The sequence below is a fragment of the Macaca mulatta genome, chromosome 14, assembly GCF_049350105.2.
Source record: "Macaca mulatta isolate MMU2019108-1 chromosome 14, T2T-MMU8v2.0, whole genome shotgun sequence".
Classification (NCBI taxonomy): Eukaryota; Metazoa; Chordata; class Mammalia; order Primates; family Cercopithecidae; genus Macaca; species Macaca mulatta.
The window spans coordinates 34348820-34368805 of record NC_133419.1 but is presented as its reverse complement, the minus strand read 5'-3'; the positions used below and the strand labels follow the sequence as shown (position 1 = coordinate 34368805).

The 19986-nt window shown below is 35.6% G+C and overlaps 1 protein-coding gene across 1 annotated transcript in view; it reads right to left on the bottom strand.

Annotated features, from left to right (window-relative positions):
- Window positions 1-19986, bottom strand: part of LOC696721 (doublecortin domain-containing protein 1) — a 70518-nt gene that overhangs the window by 19948 nt on the left and 30584 nt on the right. Inside the window, exons 12-15 of the mRNA XM_077963127.1 lie at window positions 18115-18267; window positions 17303-17404; window positions 12056-12192; window positions 10633-10812 (exon numbers count right to left, since the gene is read on the bottom strand). Coding sequence (XP_077819253.1) covers window positions 10633-10812; window positions 12056-12192; window positions 17303-17404; window positions 18115-18267 — 572 coding nt within the window. The remainder of the gene's footprint in view (window positions 1-10632; window positions 10813-12055; window positions 12193-17302; window positions 17405-18114; window positions 18268-19986) is intronic.

Sequence of the window (19986 nt, the reverse complement as noted above, 5' to 3'; positions counted from 1 at the left end):
TATGAGAGAAAAAAATATTTAGAATGTCAAGACATTAGATATTATACCTATACATTATTGGCATTACTGGAGAAGAATCTAGAATACATTAACCTTAAGCAGTTATCAAAAAATAGAAGAAAACTTTCCTGTTCCAAATAAAGATCCATGTCTTCAGATAAAGTAGGCTGACCTAGGATAAGGCAAAGTTTATGAACAATATTGTTTCCGTAATCAGTTCCTTCCAGTGGGTTCTTGGTCTCGCTGACTTCAAGAATGAAGCCGTGGACCCTCACGGTGAGTGTTACAGTTCTTAAAGATGGTGTGTCTGGAGTTCATTCCTTCGATGTTCAGATGTGTCCGGAGTTTCTTCCTTCTGGTGGTCTTGCTGACTTCAGGAGTGAAGCCGCAGACCTTTGCAATGAGTGTTACATATCTTAAAGGTGGCACGTCAGGAGTTGTTTGTTCCTCTTGCTGGGTCGTGGTCTGGCTGACTTTGGTAGTGAAGCTGCAGACCTCCACAGTGAGTGTTATAGCTCATAAAGGTAATGCAGCCCCAAAGAATGACCAACAGCAAGATTTACTGTGAAGAGCAAAAGAACAAAGCTTCCACAGTGTGGAAGGAGATCCCAGTGGGTTGCCGCTGCTGGCTGGGGTGACCAGCTTTTGTTCCCTTATTTGGCCCCACCCACCTCCTGCTGATTGGTCCATTTTATAGAATGCTGATTGGTCCGTTTTTACAGAGTGCTGATTGGTGCACTTATAAACCTTTAGCTAGACACAGAGTGCTGATTGGTGCGTTTTTACAGAGTGCTGATTGGTGCATTTACAATCTTTTAGCTTGGTGCATTTACAATCCTTTAGACACAGAGTGCTGATTGGTGCATTTTTACAGAGTGCTGATTGGTGCATTTACAAACCTTTAGCTAGACACAGAATACTGATTGGTGCATTTACAATCCTTTAGCTAGACAGAAAAGTTCTCCAGGTCCCCACTTGACCCAGGAAGTCGAGCTGGCTTCACCTCTCAATATGACTAAAATTTAAATATTACAGAGCAAAAAGTATGGATTTCAAGCATGGGAGAAAAATTCAGTTATATTTACACTTTGTTTTCTGTAACACTGAATACCAAAGAAAGTGAAGCAAAATCTATGAAGTTATGAAGTTTTTAGGGGAAAAGATTTTAACATAAGAATTCTATATCCAGCCAAGTTACAATTTATGATTAAAAGAAACAAATGATGTCATCCTGTAAACAAAACCTCAGAAGACATATCACACAGAAATATTTCAGATTATTAGGAAATGAATCAAATTTCTTGACTATGGGAAAGTCATAATATAAAATGACTAATGTTAAGCATTAAGACTATCAGAACATGATACACCTCTTACAAAAGTAATCAGAAAATAAATGAATTAAAACTTTTAAAATAAGTCTTCATAGAGAAAAAAAAAAAAATATGTGAAACGACCAAAAAAGGCGGTGGGCAGGAAAAAGAAAACCAAAGTATTCTTTCTCATCTTTTTTTTTTTTTTTTTTTTTCTGAGACAGGGTCTCACTCTGTCTCCTAGGCTGGAGTGCAGTGGCATGATCGGGGTTTGCAATGAAGCCTCGACTTCCCTAGGCTCAGGTGATCCTTCCACCTCAGTCTCCCGAGTATCTGGGACTACAGGCGTGCACCACCACGTCCAGCTAATTTTTGTTTTTGTAGAGACAGGGTTTCACAATGTTACTGAGGCTGGTCTCAAACTCTTGGGTTCAATCAATCCTCCCACCTCAGCCTCCCACAGTGTTGAGATTACAGGCATGGGCCAATACACTCGGCCTTCTTTCTTATCATTCATGCAGACAAAAGATATTGCTTTCTTCTTTTGTGGTTGTTAAGAATTTTTTTTAATGATTATAAGCAATGCAATAAAACATAAAATCAGATTAAGAGAAACAGTTATTTTAAAGGAGTAAGCAAAATCACCATCATGTGAATTTAATATGACTTCATTCTTAGAAAACTTACGTGAATCAAATGAGAAATTAACAAAAATAAAAGCACTTAACAAAGCGTCCAAATACAAAATAAATGTTAAAACATTAATAGTTTATCTGTTCACTGAAAATAGGCATTTTGAAAATACAGTGGGGGGAAATCTATCCCCAAAACAAAATCAACTAGAAATAACAATTATTTAAAAATCTAAGACCCTTGTAAAAAAAAAAAAAAGCCATAAAATTTTGCTGATGGACAGGAAAAAAAACTTATACATAAATCTTTTTTATGTATATTAAGTATATTTTAATATATGTAAAAAATACATAAATAAAAATACCACAGCCTAGTTGTAGAAATTGAATAATGTAGAAGGTTTACATTCTTAGGAAATTAATAGTCTAATACAACTTCAGTCAAAATCCTATAGGATGATTTTATGGTGTTGAACTGTAATTCCAAATTTCATCTTTAAAAATCAACAGGCAAGAATATTCAAGTAAAATCTGACAACGAAGTGCAACAATGGGCAACTTCTTTCAGATATTAAAATATAAATATATATAATTTAAAAAGTAATACATACTTTATATAATTTAAAAGCAGAAGCTAGTATATGTAAGATTTTAGCACAGCATTGGTATTCCAACTTAGAGGGGAGGGAAAAAAAAGATTAGTCAGTGAACAGAGCTGAGATAATTTTAAGCAAACAAATAAAGCAGAGAAAATTGCTTCACTCAAATTTTACACCAGAAAAAGGAAAAAAAGGAAAAGTAAGAGAAAAATACAACTTTAAAAAAATTAGATGAAAAAGCAGGTGAATCTTTATATGACCTCAGGATGATAAATATGAACATTAAGAGCAATGAACAAACTTATAAAATGTATTACTTTCTATACATTAAAAAACTCCATAGACACAATAGTAAATTGGAAATTTCTTACAATAAATCTGATAAAGTTACATGTAATACCCTTACTACTTATTAAAAAGCTTTTATCAATATGAAAAATATATATAATAGAAAAATAGCAAAAGACGTAGGGAACTCAGAGATAACCAATAAGTGATAACATAAAACAAATAAAAATCACCTCAATGAGTAATTAAAAATATATAAATTGAAATATGGGTATAACATTTTTCTTCTGTCGAACCTGTAAATATGTTTTTAAATCACTGGATTTTGTTGCAGTGTTGTTGATATCTTCATGTATGCAACAGGTGGATGAGAATTCTCAATATCTACTTATGGGAGTATAAACTCCTGAAACATTCCTAGAAAACACTTTGGTGATAGGTATCAAAATTCTTAGGCATGTTTATTAACATGACCTAGCAATCCCTCTAGGAAATTATTTAAGGAAAATAATCAGAAAATAAATATAGATTGATGTATCAATATGTTCATTGCAGCACTCTTTATAATAGCAAAAAATGAAGAACAACCAAACTGGCAAATAATAGAAAACTGGATGAATAAATAATACATCAATTTGATAGAAGGTTATGATACCATTGAAAATAATGTTTTTAAAGAATGTTAAATTGGCCAGGCATGGTGGCTCATGCCTGTAATCCCAGCACTTTGGGAGGCCGAGGCGGGCGGATCACGAAGTCAGGAGATCGAGACCATCCTGGCTAACATGGTGAAACCCCGTCTCTACTAAAAATTACAAAAAAATTAGCCGGGCGTGGTGGCGGGTGCCTGTAGTCCCAGCTACTTGGGAGGCTGAGGCAGGAGAATGGCGTGAACCCGGGAGGTGGAGCTTGCAGTGAGCCGAGATCGCACCACTACACTCCAGCCTGGGCAACACAGCGAGACTCCATCTCAAAAAAAAAGAAAAAAAAAGAATGTTAAATTATATGGGGGGAAAAGTCACAATAAGTGAATAGAGCAGCTTGTAAAACTGTATATACATGTGATCTACTATGATCACAAAGGCAAAAAGAATTATCATTGTTTAGAAATATATACACTAAAATTGTAATAACTGGTTATTTGTGGATGATATAATTTTCATGTTCTTCTTGGTGCTTTTATCCTTTTTCTAATTTTAATACAATGACTACATGCTGTTTCCTAATTAGAAAACAGAATAAATGTTATTAATAAAAAATTCATAGAGATTATTTTCAAAAAGAGATTGCAGTAGATACATATGGTTTTATTTTATTATTTTTCTAAATTTTCTATAATAATAGTCACTACTTCTTCTCAGGATGTTACAGACTGGGTGGCTTAAACAATGGGAATTTATTTCTTGCAGTTCTGGAGTCTGGGAAGTCCAAGATCAAGGTGCCAGCAGATTCAGCTCCTGGTGAAGACTTGCTTTTTAACTTGTAGACAGCCATCTCCTTGTTGTGTCCTGACATAGCAGAGAGAAAGAGGTCTCTCTCTCTTCCTCTTCTTATAAGGCCACTAATTCTACTGGATTAATGCCCCACCCTTAAGACCTCATTTAACTTAATTACCAACTAAAGGCCTTATCTCCAAATATAGTCACATTGGGGTTTGTGTCTTCAACATAAATTTGGGGGCACAATTCAATCCATAGCAGTCACTGTTTTTTTTTTTTTTTCTACACCAAGGAAACCAAAGGGTATGGCAGTTGAGTTTCTATCTGGAGTGGGAAAAATGAGGAGCTATCCTAGAAATATATAGAGATAGGTATCTGAGAGAAATTTGTGTAGTTTCAAAAGATCCCAGAAAGATGTATTTCTTATATTTTTCTTTACCACTAAAATGTCACTGTTCTGTAGAGATCATGTTTTCTACTTACAAACAGAAAAAATATATATAAATAATTTAACTAAAACATACTTTAAAGGCAAGATATAAATTCAATCTATGGTTATTTTACTTGATTTCTCCTAAGACATATTTATATGTAAAGTCAATAAATTTAGCAAAAAACAATTTTTTAATATGAAAATAAAGCATTTTATCTGCTGTAACTGATGAAATGCTGCTCCTTGAAGGAGATAATGACACATCATGCATGGAAGACATAGACTAAGCTCTGACTCAAGAATGACTTGTACTCATGTTCAATATTTTATCTTTATTCTCTCTGATAATATATTTTCAATGACTTTTTCCCTTTATTTTGGTTAACATTAAAAAGATCTGTAAGGCATGACAACAGCTCCTTTAAGGGGAAGATAAGATGTCTTTCAACTTCTACTTGCGACACTGTGATGCTTTAGGCACTAAAGCAGAGTTAGGAATGCTTTTTAAATTCAAATTGGTTTCTTTTAACAGATCAACATAATGTGTGCTGTAAGATGTATGTAGCCTAACATTAACTTTGAGGTCTAAAGTGTTCAAGCCAGATTCCTTAGTAGACCAAATATGTTGGCATTGAAGTGTTCTGAAATCTACCTTGATGTTTAGAAGGAAGGTATTTGTTATTCTTCTAGGATCTACTTTTTAAACTTTTCATGCCCTGTGGTTGCCAATTCTACATATACTAGTCCACTAGAAATAAGTATGTTAAACAGAAGCAACTTAATGTAATTCTCCACAGGGCTTATTTCTCAAAGAAAAGTATTGTTTGGCCAGGTGTGGTGGCTCATGCCTGCAGTCCCAACACTTTGGGAGGCCAAGGCGGGTGGATCACTTGAGGTCAGGAGTTTGAGACCAGCCTGACCAACATGGTGAAACCTCATCTCTACTATAAATACAAAATTAGCCAGGCGTTATGGTGCAAGCATGTAGTCCCAGCTACTTGGGAAGCAGGAGAATCACTTGAACCTAGGAGGTGGAGATTGCAGTGAGTTGAGATCATGATATTGCACTGTAGCCTGGGCAACAAGAGCAAAACTCCATCAAGAAAGAAGGAAAGAAGGAAAGAAGGAAAGGAAGGAAGAAGAAGAAAGGAAGGAAGGAAGGAAGGAAGGAAGGAAAGAAGGAAGGAACGAATGAAGGAAGGAAAGAAGGGAGGGGGAGGGAGGGAGGGAGGAAGGGAATGAGGGAGGGAAGGAGGGAGAGAAGAAAGGAAGGAAGGAGAAAGAGAGAGAGAAAGAGAGAAAGAAAGAAAGAAAAAGAAAGAAAGAGAAAGAGAAAAAATTGTTTAGAGGAGCAAAATTACAAGCCTACCTAAGCATCTTGTAAAGCTGTTCAAAAAGTAACTCAGTGAGGCTTGTGCATGGAAATGTAGTGCCCAAGTCACATTCTGCCCTAAAAGAATGTAACAAATACAGATGAGTTAAAAAGAAAAAAGTAGACATTTTCAGTACAATTAGGTTCTAAGATATCTAGTCATATTACGACCTTTAAAGACATTCTTAGGCTGGGCGTGGTGGCCCACACCTGTAATCCCAGCACTTTGGGAGGCCAAGGCGGGTGGATCACCTGAGGTCGGGAGTTCGAGACCAGCCTGACCAATGTGGAGAAACCCCATCTCTACTAAAAATACAAAATTAGCCGGGCGTGGTGGCCCATGCCTATAATCCCAGCTACTCTGGAGGCTGAGGCAGGAAAATCGCTTGAACCCAGGAGGCGGAGGTTGTAGTGAGCTGAGATCATGCCATTGCACTGCAGCCTGGGCAACAAAAGCAAAACTCCATCTCAAAAACAAACAAAAAAACAAAACAAAGACATTCTTAATTCTGTTTTTCAAATGTATCTAAACTTACTGAAGTATCCTCTTTAAAGTGTATACTGTAAGTTAAATGTTTTTGCAATAACAAAGTTCAGGATGAAGAAACACTGTTCCATAATAATTGCTCACCCACAGTCTGTTTTCTGAGTTTTGTTTTCATAGACCAGGTCTCCTCAGGTGGGGCACATGGGCATCATAGAACTATTGCATGCTCCCTGTGGGCGTGAGGTACTTGCCTATCCAAATCAGAAAGACCTCTTTTTCATTCCTTTAGCTTCTGCTCATGCATTCAGAACCATTCCTGGGCAAGGAAGAACACTCTGATTTCGAGATTCTGTAGAATCAGAGAGCTGCCGCAGGAATGGGAGAAGACAAATGCTTCAGGACCATAGAAGGAGGGGCACAGGCAATCATAAATCAGAGAAAGATGCTGGTCCTGCAGAAAGAGCCACTAACCCTGGAGAGAGAGCTGCCTTGGTGCACTGATGACTGATGAGCCGACAAGAGTTGGAGACGAGAGTAAGTCTAGCAATGTTCAAAGAGTGGGTGGGAAGAACACGGCTAAATCATCCAGAATAGCGACAGCAGTGAAAGCAGTTGAGAGAAAGTCCACATTGGATGGGATTCAAATACCATCTGGGGGTTTCATTATAGAAGGTAGAGAGAAGCACTTTGAAATGTGCTCTGTTTCTCATTCTTCCAGCAAAAGTCTCAAACACTGAAACTCTGAGCTTCTTTGGAGTCAGTGTCATTAGCCAGACACCCCAGTGAAATCCAAACCCTACCCTTCCTGCTGCCTGTTCATTTCTCACACACAGTCCATCCTCCAGAGGCATTTTATACAGCCTGATAGTATGAAAGGATACATTCCTAACTGATGACAAAGAATCGCATGCAAGCCCCTAAAGACAAAAATACACAGCATGGAAAAGAAAAAGGAAGAGATTAAAAGTTTCTAGATACTCTCTAAGTGTCCTTTTATACATGTAGGCCACATTAATCTTCCCAAAACATTGATTTCGCCATTCCATTTCTTTATTTACAGGCAAGTAGTGGTTTAAGTAGTTGAGTTTAGGATAGTGTTATGGACTAAACTGTGTCCACTCCAAATTCATGTTTAAGCCCTAACCGCTACTGTGACTATATTCGAAGATAGAGCCTTTAAGGAGGTAATTAAGGATAAATAAAACCATAAGGGTGGAGCCCTATTCCAGTGAGACTGGTTTCTTTATATACAAGAAAAAGAAGAGTCACCAGAGTCCTTTCTCTCTCCACACACACACAAAGGAAAGAATATGTGTGAGCACAGCAAGGAGGTGGCTGTCTGTAAGCCAAAAAGGGAGGCTTCACCAGAAACCAATCCGGCTGGCACCTTGATCTTGGACATCCAGCCTCCAGAACTGTGAGAAAATCAACTTCTGTTGTTTCTGCTGTTTAATACTCAGTCTATAGTATTTTGTTATGGCTGACTGAGAAAATTAATACCTATGTATATGGGGTCTACCATATGCTTTTAAACAATCTCTCTGGTCACATCTATCTCTTCCAATTTCTCTGTCCACGGGGCACCTATTTAATATACTTTGTGAATTCTAACACCTATATTTAGATGGGTGCCCCTCATCCTTTTTAATGCTTTTTCTGCTTACTGTTGAATCTCCTCCATTTCTCAAGTTCCATCAGAGTTCCTTATTGATTCCTCTGTAAAGCCTTGTCTGTTACCCTAGGTGGGCACTGTGCTCCCTTTTCTCAACTGAGATTCCTGCCTTCACTGCTAATTTTACATTTATCACATTCTATTGGTACTTCTCTCAGAGGAATATCAGCTTCCCTATCATGCAACTTTTCCTTATTAAAAAAATCTGGACTCACCATTAAAAATATAGAACACATAGGAAAACATACAAGAAAGAAAAATAAAGGTCTCCCATAATATGGCCATCTAATAAAATCATTCCAGTCTTTTTTCTATATCTGTGCATATATATGTGCAGAACTTAACTCCACATGCTTTACATAATGCTTCTTTCACTAAGTATATCTTGAACATCTTTATTATTATTTCAAAAAGGTAATTTTGAGTTACTGTATTTCATCCTATGTATTATAATTCATTTAATCATCTCCCCATTGATGAGGTTTTGAATTATTAATAATCTAGCTCTATTAGAAATAGGCTTGTAATAAATATTCTTAATAAATAATTGTTGCCTAGGTTCATGAAAATATCCTTGGGATCAAATTCTGCAAATATACTTTCTTATGCTATGTACAGCCAAATTGTCTTCCAAAGAGTTGTACTTCCAGAGTGCCCATTTCTCTACATTCCCAAGTAAACCTTAGATATATTTTCTAAAACTCTGTCAATCTGACGTATTAATTTAAGGAGACCACAGACTCCACTGCTACTTACTACTATGGATGTTAAGCTGTCAATTATATAGCACTATTAAGTTTACAAAAATATTTCCACAGACATAAATTAGAAAAATAATTTACAGCATCTAGCATAGGGCTGTTCATATATAAAGCTCATAAAAAATTATATGATCATGGAATAAGAGTTATGAAATGCCTTTTATATGCTACACGAGAGTCACATAAATCAAAAAGTCATCCCCCGGTTAGATATAGATATAAGTAATCTTCATCAAAGTTATTGTAAGCTTTTTCTACCCTGAATCTGATAGGCTATCTTTCCCCATTGTCTCAGCTCTACCCTTTACCCATTTATTAATCATTGCATATTCTCTCAGAAATTTATCAGTTCTAGGTGCAGTACTTAAGTGCATTTTAACGTTTAGCATCTATAACATGAACCCTGATTTTTTAAGAAACCAGCAGGGAAAGACATTTCAGCTTTGTTATAGTGCTTTTTCTAGGTAGCTCTCTTCTGAAAAAGCTTTCACTATCTTTTTAAAAAATCACTTTCCTTTTTCCCCTACATGTATGAAGATCCTTTACTTATGTTCCTAATTTGGGGTATCCATTTTCACATTTTAATCTCTTATTTCTCAAGTACAACAAATTGTTTGTCAACTTCTGATATGAAGTTGCTCTCACCATTCTTAGTCAAACTCCCTGTCAGAGAAGAGTGGTCTCCCTTACACTTTGAAACTGGATTAATGTCCAGGGGCAGAACCATCTCAGGTGGCCCTGCTACTCTATGTGCTCTCACCAGCCTCCATGAACTTCTCCAAGCCAGTCTATTATACTATCTTGCCTATCCACATCCCCCACCACCAACGACATCTCTACATGACTTTCACTTGTCCCAGAAAAATTCATGAAAACATTTCACAAAATAAAAAAGACAAACTACTATTTAAGACATCATTGCAACAGATAAGACTTTTAGAAAGATTACCCAAATTCATTTATTATGTGCCTAAAGTCTTCATTTAAAGATTAAGAAAAAAATGTCAGAATTGTATCCCTGACTGAAATTACAAACCAAGAATGAACTGTTACTCCTCTTTCCTTAGTCAATATTTTAACTTTGTGAAGTGAGAATTCGAACAGCTCTAGGACTCTGGGTAGTAAGAACATGATAGGCTTTCTCTAATGAGTATCATTGTTTTTCTTAGATAGAACATATCTAGTAAATGATTCATGATGGGTGAAAAAAGTCACTCTTGTGAACTGGATTTACAACGGATGAAGACCCATGCCACTGCACTCCAGCATGGGTGACAGAGCAAGACTCTGTCTCAAATAAATAAATAATAATAATAATAAAATAAAATGAATGAAGAAAATTGCTTTAAAGTTTAGATTTTACTCTTTGGTAGGAGTGGGTTGAACTGGCACAGTTCTCTGCTGGACGAGTGTCATATTCAGATTCACATCTATGTCAGACACATTGAACTTCACATTTTCACACATATAAGCTCATTCAATCATGAGATCAATCCTACGAGGAAAGTGCTGTTACTATTTTATGGACAAGAAGATGAGGTTCATAGAAGTAATTTGCTTGACCAAACAATCTAGAAATATCAGAGCTGGGATTTGAACTCAGGCCTATGAAACACTCTTTTCACACTAGATTTACCTCTGAAACAGTTTTGCCCCAGGCATAAGTGCCATCTTCAGGTCTGCCTCCATTTAGATAAATCCACACTCGTTTTGTGTTGGGCTGCTTATACAGGCTGCTCGGCTTGACTGCTATAGGTTTAGTTGCAGTTGGATAATTTCTTTTGGATTCCATTGCTCGGATTTCAGAAAGGTGTGCCTGTCAAGAAAAACCCAGAGAATGTTGTGTTTAGAGAACTGTCTGTATAGTGTTTGTGAAGAATGTGATAAAATCCAGAAATATCTTGTAATTAATAAATTATATGGAAAAAATTTTAGGAAGTAACTATTAAGCACATTAGCCTCTCTTGTCACTGACACTAGTAAATCTCCCTTGCTTCAATGAAACACTAAAGGCAAGAGCAATCATTAGAATAATAATAATAAGGCAATCATTTTGGCAAAGCACTTAACTTTCATTTATAATGTGAAGAAATGAAGAGAGAAGTATTTTTGGACTTTTGCATGATGTTTCCCCTATTGAGAGATTTCTCTGCATCTAACGGATGAGTTTTTTTATTAGAATCACATTATTTCCTCTAACCAATAAATGCATACAAGAGTATATGTGAGTGTTGTTTCTTACTTACTGTCTTTTAAAATACAGCAGCCACCCTTATACTTTGCCAGATCCCTGCCAGGCAGCTTTTTATTCTACCTCAAGCATGTCCTAGTTCAATGCTTTGCATTCATTCCCTGGTCAGTGATTTATCCTTCTTAGCTTGGCACGAAGTCATATTTCTAGGGATGTCAATTCCTTTTGTTCTAGTAACCTTGACTTGGGCACGTGCCTAAGATTTAGATTGAACACATTTCACGAATTTGAGAAATCTTATTAAATAGGAATATATCATTTTGATGAAAAACTTCACAAAGCAAAAAAGTTTTCCCTGGTCTCTCTCCCTGGTTCCCTCTCAACAGCTGACCTTTATCTTTTCGACTTTTTTATGTCTGGCAGTCCTGACTGATTAACCAATTGGACTGAAACCACTTTTTTAATTCTTCACTTGTGAATGTCTCCATTGCAATTAGTATTTTGCTCCTTGCTCTTTTTACATATTGAGACATGCCCTTAGGAGTAATGAGCAATGAAGCCAGAAGGCTCTACTTGACTACAATTATTACAATTACCTTTGTACATATCCACTGGGCCTTTTTCTCTTCTTTGCTAAGGTCATAATTTCTGGTCTCCATTCAAACAAAACAGAGCCTCATATGAGCTGGCTGTCTTTTAGACAGCTACTCTTCAAATGCCAACTCAATGCTTGGCATATGCTTATGTGGTCATAACTGATCAGATGCTGAGAATATATTAACAGTGTCATTTTAAAATTCAATATTGTACTTTTAAATACTCATAAAAAGGGCAGCGTCTTTAATATCCAGAATCCCAAAGAACATACCTCTGTATGTCTTAAAAGTTTCATGAGTTTAATTTCCTCTTGAGTCTGTTCAGTCCAGCCTCCTTCAACCACCACAGGCTGCACGGGGCTTTTGGTAGGAACCATGGTGGCTGGCTGACATGCCGCTACTCGCCGCCCTGAGGAAACAAGTCCTAGAAATTTTGTTTCTGATGATAGGCTTTCAGATTTCAAATAAATTGATTTGGCTTTCTACGTATAAATCATTCCACACAGGAGCATAGGCTAAAATACTAAATGTATCATAAAAGCAAAGATGCCTAAGGTAATAATATCTAACAATACCTCTTCATATGGGAGCTTTAGACTTTAAATAGCCAGGATTCACATACGTACTCTACAGATAGAAGAGGAAGATAACATGCTGATTTCCACACTGGCCCCAGCCTTGCATCCATGATATGGTTCAGCGGTAATTTAGTCAAATAGAATTCATGACCTTGTATAGCCCCTATCATCCTTCCAGTATTGGAACATATGTTTTGTTCTCTTTACTAATAATAAGCCTTTCCCCCACAATTAGCTTAGCAGCCTGGGGATTAAGTATTTCTAAAATAATATTAACCCAAGAGACAGGAATCTTTTTTTCCATCTAATAATACCCTGCGAGCACGATTAGTTTCTGACACCTCTGCTGTGCCCTTTATGCTGTTAGGAAGTTGTAGTAAGAGAAAATATTTATTGGAATACTGTATTCTAAAGAATCACAGGCATAATTTAATAAGTGTGGTGATTCCAATTTATGTGTTCTTTCTACTAGACCACTTAAAATAGTTATAAAACAGGTTTAAAAAGTCACACTTATGAAATTGTTTTCTTTTTGTGTTGAAGATATAATCAGCCCGCATTTCATATTGATCTCTAAACTTACTAAGTAAAAATAATGCTTTCTCTTGTATCTTCTTTCCAAAAACCTACATTAAGCAACAGCTGTGGGTGAGGCATTGTGTTGGATAATGCAAGCACAAACATGTTGGAGAATAAGTTCCTGCCTCAAGTTTGGTTGGGAAGGCAGACATCAAGGAAATGATTACACCAATAGTGGATTGTAATTGGGTTGCACCAGGAAAGCACAAGAGCTATAACAGCTCCTAACAGGAGTTGCTAACCTAGTCTGAGGCACCACAGAAGGCTTCTTAGAGAGAGTAACACTTAGGTTCATAAAACAATTGAATTACTAAAATGAAGTTGAGTCTTAATTTTGTTGCCAACATAATTTTAATGTGAAGATTTTCAGACCATGACTCAAACGAAACTGAAAATAATCTGGTACTTATAGAGTATAAAGCACTTGTGCTCTTCTAGCTCAAGTTTATGGAAAGAGATCCAGCATAAAAATAAATGGCAACAATGACTTTTCAGGGAAACCAGAATGCTATGTCTCTAATAAGGATTCATATGCAATTTATGGATGTGAAGAAAACATAATTGAATCAATCAGTCAATGAGTTACAGTGACAATGCCATTAAGCAATGCACTTTTGAGAAGACTATGGTGGCACCTCACAAATACATAACACAAATTTATACTAAATATAGTTTTTACCCAACTCTATTTATAGAATGCAGATAACATTAATTTATGGCCCACACATTTTTATAAATAACATTTCAACAAATATTTTATTTAGAATACATTTTGAACAATACAATTTTGCTCATCTACAGAGAGTTCAGCAACAGTTTATAATTTATACTGTTGAGAGCTAGGGATTGAGTATAGAAAACAGGAAAAAACATTATGCATTTTTTTGTCAACTTGCTTCTAATGGTCTTAAGGAAATGAATGCATTTGTGCTATCATTTTCATGAAGAGACAATGTCATCACAAAAGATTTTAGTTTGGGGAAAGGTTTTTATGATAACTATTATTTACATAGGTATGAATAACATAAATTGAAACCAAGCAATAATGTATTGAATGAATTATTTTGTATTTTCTTATTACATTTTCCCATATATCCTATTTTATTTCACATGAGATCAGGGGATAGTAATTATAATCGCTAACTATTAATGAGACATGCCTCTTCCCTAGTCCTATTGTTTCATTTTGAGGATGGAGCCCCACTGATACTGCAGATTATTTTTCTGATTGGAAATTGGGAAAAATAAGCTGGGGATTCTCGGCCCATTGTTTCTCTTAGAAACTAGAGAACACAAGTGCTTTGCTCTTCTTTCATGGGATGAGTCTTGCCCAGACAGCTCTCCCCATTCCCTGTCTTATTGGGAGGCCCACCCTTATTCAGAATCACCTGTGTCTGCAAGGGTAAGCCCACCCAATCTAGGGTTTCAGTTAGCAGACTTATTTCACTTTCACACTAAATTAAATGCTCCAACATTGCTTTTACATGTAACATTGATAATTTAGCCTGATCTGCCATTCCTGAGTTTTATTTATTTATCAGTTTTATAAAACCCCAAGTGGGTAAATGAGTTGCCTTTTCAGGAATCCTTACACCAATATTTATTGAGTATTTATTATATACTAACCATGTAGTAAAGATTTGACATGTGTTACTTAATCGTGAAAACCCAACAAAGTAATTACTAGTATTGTGATTAATATTAGCAATGTTCATGCTTACCAATGAAATGTAAAATCAGCTTAGCACAGTGTTTTGTACATAGCATATGCTCAATAAATGCTTCTTGCAATTACCAGTGGCTATGATAACATAGAATAGCTGATTTAACAACTATTCATACCTCCTGTTTTAGCCAACCCTGAAGAAGCTCACAATCTTACAGACCTTGCAGTTAACTAAGACTTGTTCTTATTTATCCTCATAATCTCACCAGCTAGAAAAAGGCCTTCATGAGGGTAAATGTTTTATAAGCATGTGTTGAATTTATATTTAATAGCAGAAAACATACCACTTTGTCAATAGAGACAAGATTTATGTTAGCATTAAATTATAAGAGAAACCACATCAATGGATCCCTCCAGAATGGACATCACTGACAAAATACAGAGTTTTAAACAGTGGTATTGTAGTTGATGACAAATTAACTTAAAATTTTTAAAATACTTGGCCGGGCACAGTTGCTCACGCCTGTAATCCCAGCACTTTGGGAGGCTGAGGTGGGCGAATCATGAGGTCAGGAGATGGAGACCATCCTGGCTAACACGGTGAAACCCTGTCTCTACGAAAAATACAAAAAAATTAGCTGGGCGTGGTGGCAGGCGCCCGTAGTCTCAGCTACTCGGGAGGCTGAGGCAGGAGAATGGCGTGAACCTGGGAGGTGGAGCTTGCAGTGAACTGTGATGGCGCCACTGCACTCTAGCCTGGGCGACAGAGCAAGACTTCATCTCAAAAAAAAAAAAAAAAAGATACTTAATTGTAATAAAAACTGAAGACAATATAAAATCAGAATTTAATAAAGGCAGCCATACCAGGTGCTATTTTCAGCATTTAAGCTGATGCAGGAATAGAGCTTAGGAAACTCCCTGCAGCGAATGGTTGCAATTTCATTTATTCTTTAAATCAGTCATTCTACAACTATTCAGAGAACAAATGAGAACGGTATAGAATGTATAATCTAACATAGGAAAGACTGTCACATAAACAGGTAATCATAATAATGTGATGATGACTATTGGAGGGAAGTTCAGAATGTGATAAACCACATTACCCTAGGCTTGGAATGCTGAGGAAGGCTTACAGGAAGAAGTAACAAGTAACCTTAAAAACACAGAATGAGTAGGAGCAACCTAAGAGGACAGCAGAGGGAAAACTTTTAAGTATAGGGAACTAAAATGTGCCAAAGCTCAGAGTTAAGAGAGTGCATGATATGTCTGGGGAGCTAAAAGAAAGTTAAAATGTATGAAATGTAGTGGGCAAGAAGAAATAGGAACTTACAGAGAACAAGATTATAAAGGGCCATGCTAAGGAGTTTCAAGGCTTTGTCCTAAAGATAATAGGAAACCTTGCAAGATTTTGTGCCTGGAGTATCATAATACCTTTGCATTTTTTCGTGATAACTTCAACTTCAGAATGTCACCATTATTTATAGAATGGAAACCGTTGTCAAGACGGAAGCAGGGAGACCAGTTAGAAAACTGTTTCAATGGTCCAAGGAATATATAGATGATGGTAGCTTGAACTTGGATAATGATATATAGACTGAGAGAGTGACATTCATTTGAGATCAACTTAACAGATTCAAAGTAACAAGGCTTACTGAATATTTGGTTGGGGAAGGTGAGAGAGAGGGAGATTCCAAGAATGACTTCCAGGTTTTTGGGGAGGAACACCTGGGTGGATGGTAGTAGAACCCACTACTAGTTGAAACAAAGGAGGCATTGGTGTTGGGGTAATATGACAGTTGTAGTTCTGGACACGTCCATGGAACATTCAAGTGAAAATGTCTAATAGTAGGAGTGGTAGAAGTTAGTAGTAGTAATTATTTTCACTTACACCCAATTCTTCTTTTTGGTAACAGCTGGTAATAGCCATTTCAAACCACAGTTCAGTCTAATGCAGTTAGGACTAGTTCTGCTGTTTAGTGAAGCAAGATTCATATGCTTTTAATACAAGACAGCATCAGGAGTTGAAATTCTGCTGTGGCAGTTACTGAGTTTGAAATCTGTTCCTTCCTAGACTCAAGTCCATAGTACACTGTTTCTCCCCAAAGAACCATTTGTATCTCAAGTCCTGGGAATAGTATAAGGTCAGAAACCTAAGATTCTGTGTTAAAGAGAATAGAAGGAGGAGACCAATAATTGATCACTTGGACTGTGATTAGCATGTCTCATGCTGTGTAAAAAGGAGTCATTTTAAGTTACTGACACTGACTTCTGAAGATTTTAGTACTTCCTCATTCAGACTACTTAAAAAAAAAAAAAAAAAAAAAATTCTTCCCTAGCAATACCCAAGGAATGACAGCAAGGTTTGTTTAAAGATTAATTCCAAAGCCCACAAAATGTCCATTGAGAGATTATTTCAAAACAACGGGACAGTTTCTCTTGCCCAGGTACTTTCCTAATTTTTAAAACATATGCAGAAGTCATTTGGTATTCATTTTAATATAAAATTTACAGATACAAAATCAGACCAAAAATACATTATTAGGTTTTAGACTTTGCTCAAATGATTTATGTAAAACAATATTTATATAATGCTCCTTAGTTAAACACTTGGTATCTAATGGTAGAAAATAACCATTAGCAATTTGAGGTTACATTTTGAATTAAATATGGTTATGCTTGGTATAGTTCATACTGACCTTTTAACTGTCTCATTTTGTGTCTCATGGTATCTAGATCAGCCAGAATTCTGTCCTTTTTCAGCCAGTTCTGTTTCTCTAATTTTTCTGCTTTCTGCAAAGCTAGAATAATACAAATACAAGATACTTTATCAACAGTAATTTATCACGCACACCAATAATTTATAAAGAACTTTCTGCTCAAAGAAATAGATTCAATTAGAAACAAGTAATTAAAAGGTAAGGGTCATTAAAAGAAACCTCATTTGAAAGATGACAGGGCTTAAGGCATTTCTTTATGGAATGGAGGGGTAAAAAAAAGAAGAGCAACGATGCTGTTTTATTATATAGATTTACCATATGCAATAGCCATATTTCATTTTCCACTTCCACAAACTATTTGGAGGTGATGAAAGCCTGGCTTGGAACCATTCATTTTTTAAACATCCACCTACTGCCTAAAGGGTGCAATTCTTAAAAATGAAAATGTGCAGACAGGTCGTCCTCCATGTGAATTAAACTCATTTGTTATTTTCTAATGTATACCATTATTCTCAGTCTTATAGACCAAGGATCTCTTTATCAACTAAATTAGACATTTTTCCATGCAGAATACTCCATTCCAGTAAGAAAAAAACAGGCAAATGTGCAAATACAAGAGTATAGCTATCCTTGTGCACATATTAATTGATGAACCTTCTGTTCTTTGTGCAAATTTGATGTTATTATGTTGATATTATACCCATTTAATTCATTTTCTTATGATGGCATAAAATGTATTTCTCTCTCCCTTCATACACTTGCTTGAAAGAAAGCAAAAACAAAAAACTTACCATTTGGAGGTAGAAATGGTTCACCAGAAGATACCCAGATGGCAATAGGATTTCTGAGGATGAGGGTAAGCAAAGACTTATCTATACCATCCAAACTATCAGATGTCACAGATTTTGGAAATAATCTGTTTTTCACTTTCATTCTTAGATTTTCTGGTGGAAAAATGACACATTTATCATTGTTCAATGAATAATGAATAAATTTGCTTTCTGAATTTGTTTATTCAAAATATTTTATTATTCATTAATAATTTGATTAAACAAGCAATGCCAAAATCAAAGACTAATGCATAAATTTGGTCAGAAACTTCATATACAACAACAAAAAAAGCTAATAAGATTGTAAATATGTTTTAATTTCTTTCTTACACATCACCTAGTTCTGAAAGAAATTTGAGGTGGCTTACCAAAATACCTACTCCAAAATGGAAAAAATAGAGATAAAAAATCAAGCACAGGGGAAAGGAGTATAGGAATAGACTAAAGCCAGGGATAAAGTACCTTAGTGTTCTTATATTTTAAATGAATAATAATATCTCATTCTGCTGTTTCTTTTTTTTAAAAGAACAAAGTAATATGCTTAGAAGAAATAGTGTTTGGCCTGTTTACTCTGATAGGCATCAAATAGATGTTAGATATTATTTTTACTGTTAAACAGAAATAAATACCCTGTTTTTACTGGCTAGAATAAAGCAAAATTTTGGCTCTGAGTTTCCTAATGGCCAAAGCAAAGAGAAAAACACAATTTCCAGCTTCATATGACCCACATATAGTGAGAAATTCCATAGAAAATGCACTTTTCTTCGTTCTGAGATCTGAGAAAAATTCATTTAAGGGTCCTCATAAAGAGGCTATTTGCGATATAGCTAACAGTACCTTGCAATAGAAAATTAATATATATTGAGAACTTACTATATACTGGGTATTTTATTAAGGCCTTTACATATATCATCTCATGTGATTCTAAAAATGATACTCTAAGACTCTGAGTTAGGGCTTATTATCAGTCTTCTTTTACAGATATGGTAACTGAGCTTTAGTGACATAGCTGGGTGGTGGCAGAGTAAGGATTAGAATCCAGGCCATCTGCCAATGAAGGCTGTGCTCTTAACCACTGCCTGCATAGTAAGCACCATGTTGAATTCTGACCAACAGCTGTTTCTTTAAAGTTCCTTAATGCAAACTGATGGCATAACACCAAGCCACAATTCCATAAAGGGAGCAGTCTACTGATAGCCTTGCCTGATTTAAGCATACCCTTTAGAATATAGGGAGGAAGGGACGGAATCAAAAGAATGCCTTTTTGATAGTCCTACATTAATAATATTACTGCAACCAGGCTTTTAATAAGAATTTAAAGAATAGTGTTTTAAATTATAATTTTATAAAACCTGAAGTTCAGATATTCTATATGCCAAATAAAGGCAGAAATATATGCTTCAGCAATCAGCTAGGCATTAAATGTTCACATAATTATTTCTTAAAACTCGTTTGAAGACGAAATAAGTAATATCCTATACACAAAAGTGATAAGTAATTTCACTGAATGTTTGGTAAATATCAACCAGGCACTGTTCTAAGTTATATATGTGCATGTATATATATAAATACACATATGAATATATATTCATATTTATGCGGACCAAACGAATATATTAATGATGATCAAATGAATACAGATATTGAAAATATATATATATATGTACGTATATATGTGTTCAAGTGAAAATATAGATATATAGATATATTTGCTATGGTTTGAATGTGTGCTTTCCAAAATTCTAGTGTTAAAAATTAATGGTCAATGTAATGATATTAAGAGAGAAAGAGACTTTAAGAGGTGATTAGATCATAAGGGCTTCTCTTCTTGTG